The sequence below is a fragment of the Lobosporangium transversale genome (genome assembly GCF_002105155.1).
Source record: "Lobosporangium transversale strain NRRL 3116 chromosome Unknown BCR41scaffold_8, whole genome shotgun sequence".
NCBI lineage: Eukaryota > Fungi > Mortierellomycota > Mortierellomycetes > Mortierellales > Mortierellaceae > Lobosporangium > Lobosporangium transversale.
Window position 1 is genome coordinate 557,599 of NW_019028986.1, and position 13,164 is coordinate 570,762.

At 42.4% G+C, this 13,164-nt stretch overlaps 4 protein-coding genes across 4 annotated transcripts; 1 reads left to right on the forward strand and 3 right to left on the reverse strand.

The window, feature by feature from the left end:
* Positions 1–719: 719 nt before the first annotated feature.
* BCR41DRAFT_348729 (hypothetical protein) lies at positions 720–1,932 on the forward strand. Its single transcript, XM_022023351.1, has one exon. The coding sequence runs from the start codon at positions 767–769 to the stop codon at positions 1,916–1,918; it is 1,152 nt and encodes a 383-aa protein (XP_021883900.1). The 5' UTR covers positions 720–766; the 3' UTR covers positions 1,919–1,932.
* Positions 1,933–2,482: 550 nt separating this feature from the next.
* On the reverse strand, positions 2,483–6,168 carry BCR41DRAFT_236597 (hypothetical protein). Its single transcript, XM_022020108.1, has 5 exons — positions 5,348–6,168; positions 4,960–5,201; positions 4,549–4,828; positions 3,673–4,424; positions 2,483–3,575 (listed from the first exon to the last, which is right to left on the reverse strand). Exons 1-5 carry the CDS (start codon positions 5,918–5,920, stop codon positions 2,654–2,656), a joined length of 2,769 nt encoding a protein of 922 aa, XP_021883901.1. The 5' UTR covers positions 5,921–6,168; the 3' UTR covers positions 2,483–2,653.
* Positions 6,169–7,704: 1,536 nt separating this feature from the next.
* Positions 7,705–8,718, reverse strand: BCR41DRAFT_301914 (kinase-like domain-containing protein; the record flags this gene model as incomplete). The annotated part of the gene is made up of 3 exons (XM_022020642.1): positions 7,705–7,967; positions 8,111–8,446; positions 8,541–8,718. Coding segments are annotated over 3 exons (777 nt in total), but the record flags the coding sequence as incomplete, so codon positions are not given.
* A 769-nt stretch (positions 8,719–9,487) lies between these two features.
* BCR41DRAFT_368732 (hypothetical protein) lies at positions 9,488–10,783 on the reverse strand (the record flags this gene model as incomplete). The annotated part of the gene is made up of 1 exon (XM_022026404.1): positions 9,488–10,783. The coding sequence occupies one exon, from the start codon at positions 10,781–10,783 to the stop codon at positions 9,488–9,490; it is 1,296 nt and encodes a 431-aa protein (XP_021883903.1).
* Between the last annotated feature and the right edge of the window lie 2,381 nt (positions 10,784–13,164).

Sequence of the window (13,164 nt, forward strand, 5' to 3'; positions counted from 1 at the left end):
GTAATGAGTCAGAACAAGTTTTAATATGAGGATTTCTCTGAGTAGGGTTCTAGAGTATGCGTAAACACATGAAGGAATAGAAGATAGGAAACAAGGCATCTAAAAGCCTTTGTAGGGGTTATCTTGGCATGTGAGCACGTGAGTAAAAATATATATATATATGATACTTTGTTTTGTCAGAGATGGGATGGGATATTGTTATCAATATGATCTATCTATCAATCTGTTATAGACATGCTATTTGGTGAAAAGAAAGAGAGGGACAAAAAAGACGGAAAGGAGGACAAAGGGGAAAGAAAGGAAGGAAAGAAAAAAGGCTTGATATTGATTCATGAAGGCTGAGTCACTTACTTACACCTTTTTGCTGACGCGATCTTTAGCAAGGAATGCATATAAATTTATCATTCAACTCAATCATTAGGTGGCTCAGCATTCTCTTTCTGACTCGAGTCTTGAATACGATGAATCATTTTTTTCTTTTAAGGTTCGGAATCATGTCACATGATCCTCGCATGATATGAATGGCCGGCCCACTTTTCCTGCAATATTTCAGTGACAGCACGCACGCCAATTTGTGCACGGGTACGATTACTCACACTATAACTGTACTATATTACTCTACTGCTGTGTCTCAAAGCTAGAGAGTGTGGAAGTGGGTTTTTATAAAAGACGTTCACATGAGCATCAACTTCTTCTTCTTCTTCAATTCTTTTCTCTCATTCTTGTAAACGCTTCAGACAATTCTTTATAATCAATCTCTTTCAAAATGACTCTCATCAGCGCCCCAACTCCTCTCATTCCTCTTTATCCTTATCCTTGCATCCATTCTCAACCTCAAGAAGAACGCTCTTACTCTCAACCCGTTTCCTCGGGCCTGTCCTGGCTCCACCAGCCAACGGTGACAGCGCCCGAACTCGCTACTACGACTTCTACCACTTCTGCTGTTTCCTCTAACCAGACACGCTCGCAAAAGTACCGTACACTTGCATCTATCCGCCTTTACTCCAACAACAGCAACAGCAACTATTACAATAATAATGATAACAACAATAACGATTGTTCTGTCGCACCTCTTTCGCCTTCAGTCAAACCCACACCTCTTGACAGTCTCTCCCTTGAGCATCATAGTATTACAGTCGCTGCTGATGTTGCTGCCGCTGTAGGTTTAACAAAGTCAGCCTCCAGCATCACTAGTGCTATTCAGGACATGGACAACAGCCATGGCACCTGCTTCTTAACCTGGATCCACAACCCTGCTAATCTCGATTATATCTCGCTTCGCCTCCGACCGCTTTGTCTCGAATATCCTCTTGTGGATGTGGCAAATGTTTTACGTTGGATCGGCGCAGATTGGTCTTCTGCAGATTGCAAAGCTCTTTTCAGGGCTGTGACTCAATCTTGGGATCAGGGCAAGAGACGCATGTTGGCCTTCTTGCTTATCCGAGACGAAGAAATGAGACAGAAGGCTAAATCAAAGCTCGTGGAATTTGCTCAAAAATCAAGAGCCGCTAAAACCCTTCACCACCAATACCAGCAGCGCCAGCATCAGCATCAACTCCGTCGCCCTATTCAGCCGCAGCAGCCGCAGTTGCAATCGCAGCAACAAACTCTTTTTCAGCAACGTGAGCACCATCTCCAACAACTCCAATCACCCTCAGCTTTGGCTGAAGACAACTCTGTAGAGGGCATTGGAGCTGTAGGGGATGTTGGGGATGTTGGGGATGTAGGAGATGTACGAGCTAATGCTCCTTCCTCTCTCGAAATGTCAACCTTGGAGGAAATTGTAGCCTCTTCTATCATCACTGGTATCGATATATCAGATGCTATTTTATCATGGCAGTCCAACAATTCCCGCGTCTCCAAGACAACAGAAACTGCTGCCCGTGGTCTTTATCAGCACCGCTATTCTCCCTATTAGCAAATACAATCCCTCTTTTTTTTTTTTTTTTTTTCACAAGTCCTTACTGGTTCTTTAAAACTACCAGTCCATTCCATCCAATTTTTTTTTTTTTTTTTTTTTTTTTTTCCTCTCTTTTCTTTTCTTCTTTTCTATTGCAATGAACGAAGTTTAGCAACGACCTTTTTTTTTTTTTATTTTTTATTTTTTTACTTTTTCTTTTTAGTGTGTCAAACACAAATACATGTAGTTTGAGATATGAACAATCAAAACATGACATTAACTCAATAAAATAAAAGTATATGATGCCCTAATGACCCCTGTTATTGTTAAGGAATACGAATGCAAGTAAAATGAATGAACGTCTTCCTAAATTCCTAGACTTTGTAATATTCAAAAATGTTCATGTTGGTGGCGTGCCCAGTCAGTCAAGACAGACGTTCGAATAGCATCTGTATCTGTCCGTTGTATTTTTTTTTTTTTTTGTTGTGTTCCCAGGAATCCATCGCCCCGCAGCAGCTTACAAAAGCTTGGCGCAGTTTTTTTTTTTTTTTTTTTTTTTTTTTTTTTTTAGTTTTTAATTTATATTATTTTTAATAGTAAACAAGGTTGACTTTATTAATACATGTATTATGTATGTCCCACATCCACCTCTGCAAAGCTCTCGACGAGAATGACAGTAAAAATAATAATAACAATGGTAATAAAGCGACAAAACAAGCTCGCTTTTTTTTTTTTTTTTTTTTTTTTTTTTTTTTAGCCGACATGGAAAAGAATCTTCTTCTTATTCTTCTTCTTCTTGCCGGCTCCTGACTCCTCGTCAGCGTCTGCTAGGCTATTCCAACCAGTGACCCAACCATTGGGCATTTCGTCATTGTTACTTTGATTCTTGTTCTTTTGCACTGGCATTAGTCCCAGGGAAGGCCGGCTTCCTGTAGGTGCCTGACTGGCCAAAGAAGGGAAATGTTCTGTTGAAGTCGACGTCGTAGGTCGGCCATAGCTGGCCGTAGACGGCCGAAACTGAGGGGTTGATGTGTTTGAAGCGGAGGACTGTGGGATGCCTGCCCAAGATCCGGGAGTCTGACCGCTCCGGCCGTTACTAGCCACCGAAACTGATTGTTCAGGAGTGCTGTCGGCTGATCGTGGGACAGACCATGCTAGTGTCGGGTTCAATTGCGGCGTGGGATAAAAGACGGGTGTAGCAGATTTTGAGCCTGAAGGAGAATTATTTCTATTCAACGATGAAGCCGCTGCTGCCGCACGATCCCAAGTGGCTGTTGATTTTGGTTTTGTATGCCCCGACCCTCCACGTGTCGTTCCAGAAGATTTGATCACAAGAACACGACGCATAGATGGCGTCGCAATGTCCGCCATCGTAGGGTTAGATGTCACAGCGGACTCTAGTGAAGGAAATTGATTCTGAACTGCTTTGAAATCATTCCAGGCTCGCATCATCTCTGATTTCTTGCTTTCTGAGTCTAAGATTTCATACAATCCTTGGATGATCTTGCCTGTCTTTTCCAGATCAGATCCAAATAAAGATGATAATGAGGCAACATACTGATTTGCGGGAATTTGGGAATTGCGGAACTGAGTCGTTAAAGTCCTAAATTGAGACAATGTGCCTGAAGTACCCTGTAAATATTGCTGTACCCGATCCTGTAATGCCGCATGTTTGCTAGCAGATTGAACATAGCAGAAAAGATGAGAGAGGGTCAGTCTGCGACCCTTCAACAATGCACAAAAAAAAAAAAAAAAAAAAAAAAGATTCTTACTTGAGCGTATCAGGAGCAACGCCCTTAGATGTACTGCTGCTCGAAGCTGGCTTAGGTTGAGCTGCTGAGTTTGATGAGGAGGGGGTAGTGGTAGTCGATGCTGCCGACACAGCAGGCCAATCAGCTGCAGATTGAGTGACAACGACAGGACTGGATGCTCTCAATGGACTATTGGTTCGCTGGATATTGGCGGCTACGCGGGCAGCCGCCGACATGGCAGGGCTCTGAGCACGCACTGGAACAGGCTCACTCAATGAAGAACCGAAACCAGCAGGAGGACGTGTCCGAAGCATAGTTTTTGATCCTGTTGGGGATGATGAAGACTCCAATGACATTTCTGAAAGACCTTCCTGTGCAGCAGCAGAAGCAGCTTCAGTTTCTTCCTTGAGACGCTTCTCTTGCTCCTCAGCAAGTTGTTTTTGAAGTGCGATCTGTTGAATTTGATGAGGCGTAAGCTGAGGCTGGCGGGGTGAGTCCTCCTCTTGATCTCGGCGACCTTGCCCATCACGTTCGCTCTGACGGTTGCCGCGGCCACCGCGCCTCGAGCCCGAGCTCTCACCCGTTGGTTGATAGCCAAAACTGATATCAATCTTGCGAGCATCACGCAGCTTGTTTCGCTGACCATGAGTTGAATTAGGATGCATTTCGGCCTCATGGGCTTTCAAGTCCAAGTCCGAGTCAAATACAACAAATTTTTTCTCCAAACATTCTGGATCCATGCAAGCATAATGTTCAGCGTAAAAATGGCGCTCCTATAATAGATTCCCAAAAAAAAAAAAAAAAAAAAAAAAAAGAGTAAAAGAGTAAAGACTATAAGTAGTTGCTCATGGTTAAGAACTGACATTGATATAGGTATTTATACACATGATCACTTACAAGATCCGGGTACTTGTTATAATATTGATGGCGAATATTTCGTCGAATACATAGGAAGCATTGCTCATGATTTTTTTTGCAGTGCTCAAATAGTTCGTCATCACCATAGAAGCTCTCTTTACAGAAACCACATTCAGGATGACCTTTGAAACCTGAAGGTTCCGACGAGTTTTGGTTTGTTTGCCCAGAGTCACCGCTCCTGAAGTGTCGCATCAGCTGGGAAGCCGTCATGAGGTTATGTTCATGCGCAAAAACTTTTTTGTGACGAACACAAAGGTCACTGCATTACAGATATAAAAAAAAAAAAAAAAAAAATAATTATTATCAAAGTGTTAGCGCTGAAGAATCTCTCATCAATTACAGTATGACGATGTGAAGCATCTTTTATAGCATTATTCCGCATAGCATTACCAAAGCATCAACTTGTGAACCTTCTTTACATGTGACTTGAGCTGATTCCAACCATCTGGACAGGCTACTTCGCAGGTGGGATCTGGACAATTAAACCGCAGCAACACCATGGTATCCTCGTACATTTCCTGGTCTTCAAAGTAAATGTTGAGCTTGCGGTCAAAGAATGCCATAGCTTTGAAGTCGTACTCCTCGAATGGTTTTTCTGCATCCCGGGTAAAAACCATGATGTTTTGCTCCGCCTGGAATTATGAATTCCAGCAAACAAACAAACAAACAAAAAAATAAATAAATAAATAAATAAAAAAAGTTCAGAAGCATGTTCTTGATGACTAAAAGAAAGGAAAAAAAAAAAAAAAAAAAAAAAAAAAAAAAAAAAGCAAATTACCTTGCAGTATGCACAATTCTTTGTTTTGTAAAGCGCACGCAAACGTAAGGAGCAAAGATGACATGTACGATGGTTACAGTCCGAAACTGCGAAAATGACGATACTTTCAGTGCAAATAAAGCAAGAGTGCTGCTCTATGTCTCCTTCTGCTGTCACATCGGCAGCAGCATTGATATTAGCTTCGCCTGTAGCAGTGGCTGTTGCTGTAGTTTTCTTTTCTGGGTGGAGATCAATAGGGTCAGTTGCGGCAATAGTCCGCGGCGCTCGAGGATTGGGAGCTGACTCAGCCTTGTTCTCAGCTTGTTTATCCCTTTCTTTTTCCTTCTCTCTTTTGCGATGATCGTGGCGATGACTGTTGGGTCCCTTGTGATCCTTGACAGATGCATCCTTACGACCAGACGATTCGGGATGTTGGTTGCTAGAACGATTGCCTCTGCGGTTATGATTCCTCTGCGGTGCTCCTGTAGAAGCAGAGCCAGAGCCAGAACCAGACTCATTAGCAAGAGCCGCCGTCGTCGCACGAGCGGTTGAGGAGGAAGAGGGAACGACTGTAGTTGCAGGAATTGAATCCATGGTCCGTAATAGGGCGAAAGTGTAAGCGAATGAACAGACGAAAGTGTAGGGATGACAGTACAAGCCTTGTTTTGTTTTTGTTTCTTGATCTCTATTCTTCTTTTGCTTATAAATCCAAAGATCTTCCTGATGGTAATGATCCAGAGAGTGGTGCTGTTTTTCTATGAGGAGGAAGATAAAAGAGGAAAACGAACTGAAATGAGAAGGATCCAGGGCTGGGTTGATCTGACAAGATGGGAATAACTAATAGGGCAAATATAAAAAAGATTGTATTCCATGGAGCGTATGGAGTACGAAATTTCCCACTCAGTCCCAGCTTGACACGCCGCAGCCAATTTGTTGCTGCATTAATATACTCTTTCACATAGTCTCCCTTGCCCTTGCCGCCTTGCCGCAGGCACAGTCATGAAGCACCTTGGGTTGTAGTGGATATTTAGCATTATAGAATATTTATTGTCAACATGTTTTTGGTTCTTTTTTCTGCTTAAAATAACAAGGCTTTTTTTTTTTTTTTTTTTTTTTTTTTTTCCTCCTTTCTTTCTTTCTTCGGTCGTATGGATTTGTTTTTTCTGGAAACATTGATTGATGTATGTGTGGAATAGAGTAATCAAGGCAAAGTGCAAATGTGGGAGAAAGGAGCCTCTGCATTGTGCATAAAGGATTTGACGACGATAGAGAAAATGGTTTGATCTGCCTTTTTTTTTTTTTTTTTTTTTTTGTTTGTTTGTTTGTTTGTTCGCGATTATGGATTATGGCACAGATGTGAATGACGTTTCGTATGCCTCCTTGGGCATCGGGGGCAGCGGCCGTTCCATAGACTCAGCCATCGAAATCGGACGAGCTCGCATTGACTGTGGTCGTCCAAAACCAAACGATCGTGGAGAGGTGGATGCGCGTTCTAATTTAGCAGAGTGCGTTCGTATGTGCATTGGTTCCCTTGGGTGACCATTACTGTCCACTCGCTCGCGTTCCTTATCCTTCTCACGATCACCATGATGGAAGACGAGGCTAAGTCGTCGTAAGACTCCTCCGCTCGACTCCCGCACACTTCCGAATAGCGAGCGGGCTGCGTGTGCAGCTGCTGATTGTCCGATTCCTCTGACTGAACCCTTGCTGCTCTTTACTGAGCCTTCTCGACTAGGACCTGATGTCATTCCGTTATTATTTCCATGATAGCCATTTTGGTAGCTGCCATTGCCATTGCCATTAGCATTAGCATTAGTATTAGCGCTAGTGGTCGTGTTTGCATGTCCAGTTGTGTTGGATCGTAATAAATCTCCAGTTGTTGATTTTGCTCGGGGTCGAAGACTCTTTCGGCCAAAAGAAGTAAATCCACTCAATGGTGAACGCGTAGACGTTGCAGTGCTACTTGGTCCTATAGTGTTGCTATTACCATGGCTGCTGTGATGATCATCCGAGGTTCCATCTATTCCGGCACGATGATCGGAGGTCATATGGCTCATACTCTGACGATGGGCGATCATTGACGAAGATGGCTGCAGTTGTGATGACTGCATTGAGCTCGATTGAGAATATTGGTGTTGTGACCCACTAAACGAAGGCTCAATGCCATTGTGGAAACCTGACGAAGCAGGTCCAGTGATACCTTGGGCGGACATTCGCTGCATAGCTTCTCTTGCCTGCTTCTCCCGCACAAGATGGTAGATAGATGTTAAAGGAGTTGTGAGGGGTATCTGGAGCTCTGCTTCACGGGCTGCGAAGCTTTGCATCTTCTTTTTGTGAGAAAGTGTACCACTGACAGAATTGTTCAGCGCATGCCAGTTCTTTGCGGCTGTTTGGTATGCCTCACTTCGAATGATTGCTAGCAATCGCTGCTCAATCTCCTGCTCTGTGCCAAATTCGAATCCAGTCATTCCTCGAATGACATTCATATCCAATGGCTCTGTCAGGGGGCTTCGCTGAGGGCAATAGCTGGGCTGTTGATGGTCATAAGACTTGTTCATCCATGGATGGGCCAAAACCTCCGCCATGGTAGCTCTTTGACTCGGTACTGTCACTAACATTCTTGACAGCAAATGTCTGCAGTCTGCTCAAGATAAAAAATCATCCAATGTTATGATAATATGTGTTATAGTGAGTTAGGAAGAGGGAAAAAAAAAAAAAAATAAATAAAAAAAATAAAAAATAAAAAATAAAAAATAAAAAATACATTTATATATAAAGACGCACCATTGCTAAGCCAAGCGGGATATTCAACGAAGCCGCGCTTGATTTTGGCATGCAATGCTGGCATGGACTGATCGTCAAAAGGAACCTTGCCACAAACGAGGACATAGAGGACGATACCAAAGCTCCACACGTCGACCTCAGGACCTGTGTATACCTTGGCGTTGAGTAGCTCTGGAGCTGCAAAATATAGGGATCCGCAGAACGTCGACAGATGGGATCGTGGCGAGTAAAGGTTTGATAGTCCAAAGTCAATGATTTTGATATTGCCTGATTTTGAGATCAAGATGTTTTCAATCTTTAGATCGCGATGAACAATGGAGTTCCTATGGCAGTAGTCTAGGAAACATAACCGTGTAATGTGAACGTTAGAAACTGGGAGGGTGCCAAACAAACGCAGTGTGACTTTTAAGAGCCAAAAATAATTACTAACCAAGGGCAGATGCAATCTGTCGAGCAAATTTCCGAGCATGCTTCTCTTTTAGTTTCCCATGTGAGATAATATAATCAAGCATTTGTCCTCCGTCGACGTGCTCGAGGACCATATAATAATGATGTGGTAGCACCATGACTTCATAGAGGCTGACGATGTATGGATGATGCAGAACCATCATAATGGATGCCTCTCTAATAGTTCTAGTTTCACGATTGTCCTCCTTTTCTTGTTGAGCCGGGGTCATGTTGGGATTTGGCTGAACTCGAGGGATGATCTTAATAGCCACCTGTAGATATCATCAGGAACAAGATTAAGCACGATGAGCATTTATAGCATTTATAGCATTTATAAACCATATCGGATAAAAATGAACCAAAAACACTGTTCCTTTGCGCATGTCCCGAATAAATAAAACACAGATGTAGGAAGCGCTCAAGAGAAAAAGAACGTTCAGGAAGGAATGTGAACAAGTCATGTTCCTGCCTGGAAACTACTTTGTGTTACATCGTGGCATGTGTAGTAAAAGCAAGAAGGGAGACTTCTAGTGGGGATCAGCCATTGCATTGTCCGTACCCATTGCTCAACTGCGTACATCCTTTTTTCTCTCTTCATGCTCTCAAGCTGCCTTTTGATATCTCATCTGCACAAGTTTACCATCATCTAAATCATGCTTGGTTAATCTCCTTTTCTTTCACCTTCCATATAACTTTCCCCAGCCCTCCCTTTTCCCTTCCCTTTTCCTCTCTCCTGTTTCCCAGAACATATCTCAGCATTATATTCAAATAAAATAAAAAATAAAAATAAAAAATGTGGTGGACGAGGGCGTGATTATGTTGAAGGCTAGAAAGCCAAAGTACTGCTCACAACTCATTATTAACATTGGAAAGTTCGCTCTTTTTTTTTTTTTGTAATTGTTGTTTTTTTTTTTTTTTGTATTTGTGTGCTCATTCATTCATTACCTTATCGCGGGTTCGGCTGTGAACTCCAAGTTTAACTTTTCCCATGCTTCCTGCTCCTAGCGTCTTGGACATATGATAGTTGCCCAATACACGGCGAGGCTTGATACGAGACGGATCTTCAGCATTGGGGTCAGTAGGACCACCTTGAGGTTGACTATCAGGATGGCTGTGGCTACTAGCAGTATCCCGGTCGCCATGATTGATATTATTAGTGTTATTATTGTTATTGCTCTCTGAATGATGATGGCTCGTCGGTAGAGGAGCGCGGTCGTCAGTATCTCCATTTCTCTCCTTGACATATTGGTGAGCAGTTTGAATGCCATTGGATGGCTCTGGTGTAGTCGAGGTACGAGTGGTGAAGGTGGTGGTGGTGGTGCGTGATGAAGATGGGGTATTATCTTGTGGCAAGATGAGTGCACTCTCGGGATTTGTGGGACGATATCCATTCGTGTTTGAGATCGAGACTGCTGGTTGGTCCGACTCGGAATGGCACTGCAGGTGCTGGCGCTGTTGGTGCTGTTGTTGTTGTTGTTGCTGTTGCTGTTGCTGCTGGGCATTAACATCAGTTCCACCAAAGTAAGATGGCGGTGGACCCATGAGAGTGACCCTCTTGGAAGTGGCTCTATCTCTATTGTCTGGGACAGAAGTCTGATAAGACACAAGCATCTCCTCTTTGTCAAAAACACCTGGGGCCATGGTTATGCTCTGAGGTCGGTCAGAGCCTCTAGAACTGATGGGAGGTGGGGAGGATGGAATTGCAACTGTGGCTGTGGCGATAGAGGTCAAAGGCCGTGAGCTAGAGTCGGATTGAGGGTTGGGTGTATGGATGGTAGAGATGGGGGCAGGGAACATTGGAGAGGCAGGAGAAACCGAGGAGGAGGTGGAGGAGGAAGTGGAGGAAGTGGAGGCAAGGCGATGGGTCGAGTTGTCCGGGGTAGGCTCCAGTGCAGAGGAGACCGAGGTAATTTTGGTGGGTTGAGGGGATGCAGGGGATGCAGGACTGGAGGATGGAGGATGGAAAGAATTAGTGTGGTCGAGATTACTATTCTGTGCGATCACAATGCCTTGGTTACCCGAGGCTACAGCAGCGGTGACTTCTGGTGGGCCTAGATGGCTGGAAGAGGTAGGAGTGGGTGGAAGGTCTTTGTCATAAAAAGGCTGGGAGTTTGTACGAGCAGGGATGGCTGTCTTGATAGCCTTTGCCGTTGTTGGAGCTGCAGGTGATTCTAAGGAAGTAGGGTTTTGAAGGGTATTGGGAGTGGTGATGGGCATGATAGCCATGGCTGCTACATGCAGGGGAGGTAAAAGAAGACTATGGTGATGATGCTAAACAGTCGATTGAATAGGTTATGACAAGATGGAAACGAACTTTGGAAGCAAAGCAATGAGGCTGATGTGAGAAGTGAAACAGAGAAAAAGAGAGAGAGAGAGAGAGAGAGAGAGAGAGAGAAAGATTAAGAATGGTTAGTCGAAAGAATGATGACGAACGACAGAATTGATGTGTAAAGAAACGGATGAAGTAGAAGATAAGAAAGATGGAATGAGACGTCGAGGACCAGATGATACAAGACAACTAAACCAAACAAAGAAACAAAAAGAATATGATATGCAGTTGAAGATACATGCTCGTGTCTGTCTTCAAGATTTGGATTTGGATTAAAAAAAAGCTTTTTTTCTATTTGTCTCCCATGCAACACAGAAAAAAAGAAAGAAAAGAAATGGAGCAATGCAATGCAAGTCAAAATAAATGGACGACAGAGAAAAGATAGACAAGGTTGGGTTGAAGTAGAGACTCTGGAGTATCTTTCGATACAACATCAGCAATCGCTGGCTGCTGCCATAAATAAATAATAAAAGTGAGCATTCAAAAAAAAATAAAAATAATAGAATGAATGGCAATGGAGAGTCTTGGAAAGATCATGGCTGTGTCTCAATTTTTTGTTTTTTTTAATATCTCTTTTCGGGGAACACAATAGGCTCCATTCTACCTATTTAGCACCAGCATCAGGGTCAAGTCTCGATTTCATTCGGTTTATTTTTGTGTGGTCATCGTGTCATCTTGTCATCTCGTGCAAGCTTTTTTGTGTATGTGTTATCATCATGCAACAATTTTTTTTTTTTTTTTTTTTTTTTTTTTTGTGCGAATCCGTCCTATTAATCAAAGCCTTCTTTACTGCTTCTTGCTCGCACTGAGCTGCAGGTCTAGGGGGGGGAGAGAGGTCGAAGAATGAACTGCAATGACACTAAAGTACAAATGATGTACAGAAAAAATAAAATAAAATGAGGGGGGCGGGGACCGGAATACGCGCAAGGGGCGGGAAAAAAAAAAAAAGCAAAGAGCATATAAATCATACAAATATGAAATGGTTGCGCAGGTCAAAGAGTATGATGTATACATATCTCAATACGAACAAAGAAACAATTCAAAAGAGCATTGACAGATGGCAAGATAAACTGGTTTCATCAAAAGATAAAACAATAAAAAAAAACGTGGGAGGAAAAGAGAAAGAAAGAAGGAGAGGAGAGATGGGAATAACGGACAAAGAGTTGATCTGCCTTTTTGTCTTTTTCCCGAAAAAGGGAGGAAAAGGTAGATAAGGAGAGGGTTGTGAATGGATAGAGATGGATAGGAGAGAAAGATGGGATTTTTTTTTAATTGTGTAGACAATTAGACTTGCCTTTGTTATTCTGGTACGAAGAAGCTCTTGCGGTTGGCAAATGCAATATACACAACACAACGGACAAAGAGAAATGAAATCCCCCACAGGGAAATAGACACACAAAAAAAAAAAAAAAGAAGCTTAGGAGAGATCAAAGATGAAAAGAAGGACACATGTATATGACAGATGTGTGCATGTGTGGAAGAAGAAGAAGAAGAAAAGAAAAGAAAAGAAAAGAAAAGAAAAAAAAGAAAAGAAAAAAAAAAAGGAAAAGGAAAAAGGAAAAAGGAAAGCAGAAAGAGAGGAGAGAAAGGTGAATGGACAAAGGAAATGGTTGGATTGTCAATGCTGTCAATTGAATTTAGTTCAACGAAGGAAGCAATGAATGAAGAGAATGACCGAATAAGAAGCAATTCCTTCTATTTTCATCAATGCATGAAGAGTACAGAAGAGGTAATAATTTATCGTCTCTTTCATCTTTTTCTTCTTCTTTCTCTTCTTCTTCCTCCATGTCCATGTCCATACCCATGCCCATGCCCATGCCCATGCCATGTGTTTGAATGGACTAGTTCACTCAAATAAGCCATGTTTATGCCACATGGGAAAAAGAAAAAGAAAAAGAAAAAGAAAATCTATACTTTCTGGGAACTTTTTATTTTTTTTTGCATTGTTGTGTTTGAGTGGATTGGACAAAGAAACAAAGCGATGGATATGCAGGCATTGATCTGATTCCCAAAGACAAAGATCCCCTTTTCTGCATCCATTCCGGTTTCTCAATCATTACATCGTCTTAATGTACATTATAGTTCTTGTGCTTTCATTTGTTGTGTCCCAGAAATAAGTTTTGATGTGTACATGAACTGGGCCTGTAATCCAAGAGATTACATTACACTTGACCTTGACATGGCAATTTCCACTGCAACTTGTTTTTGTTTTTTGTTTGTTCCTGTCTTGTCTTGTTCCTGTCTCATATCATATCCAAATCATATCCATATCACCATA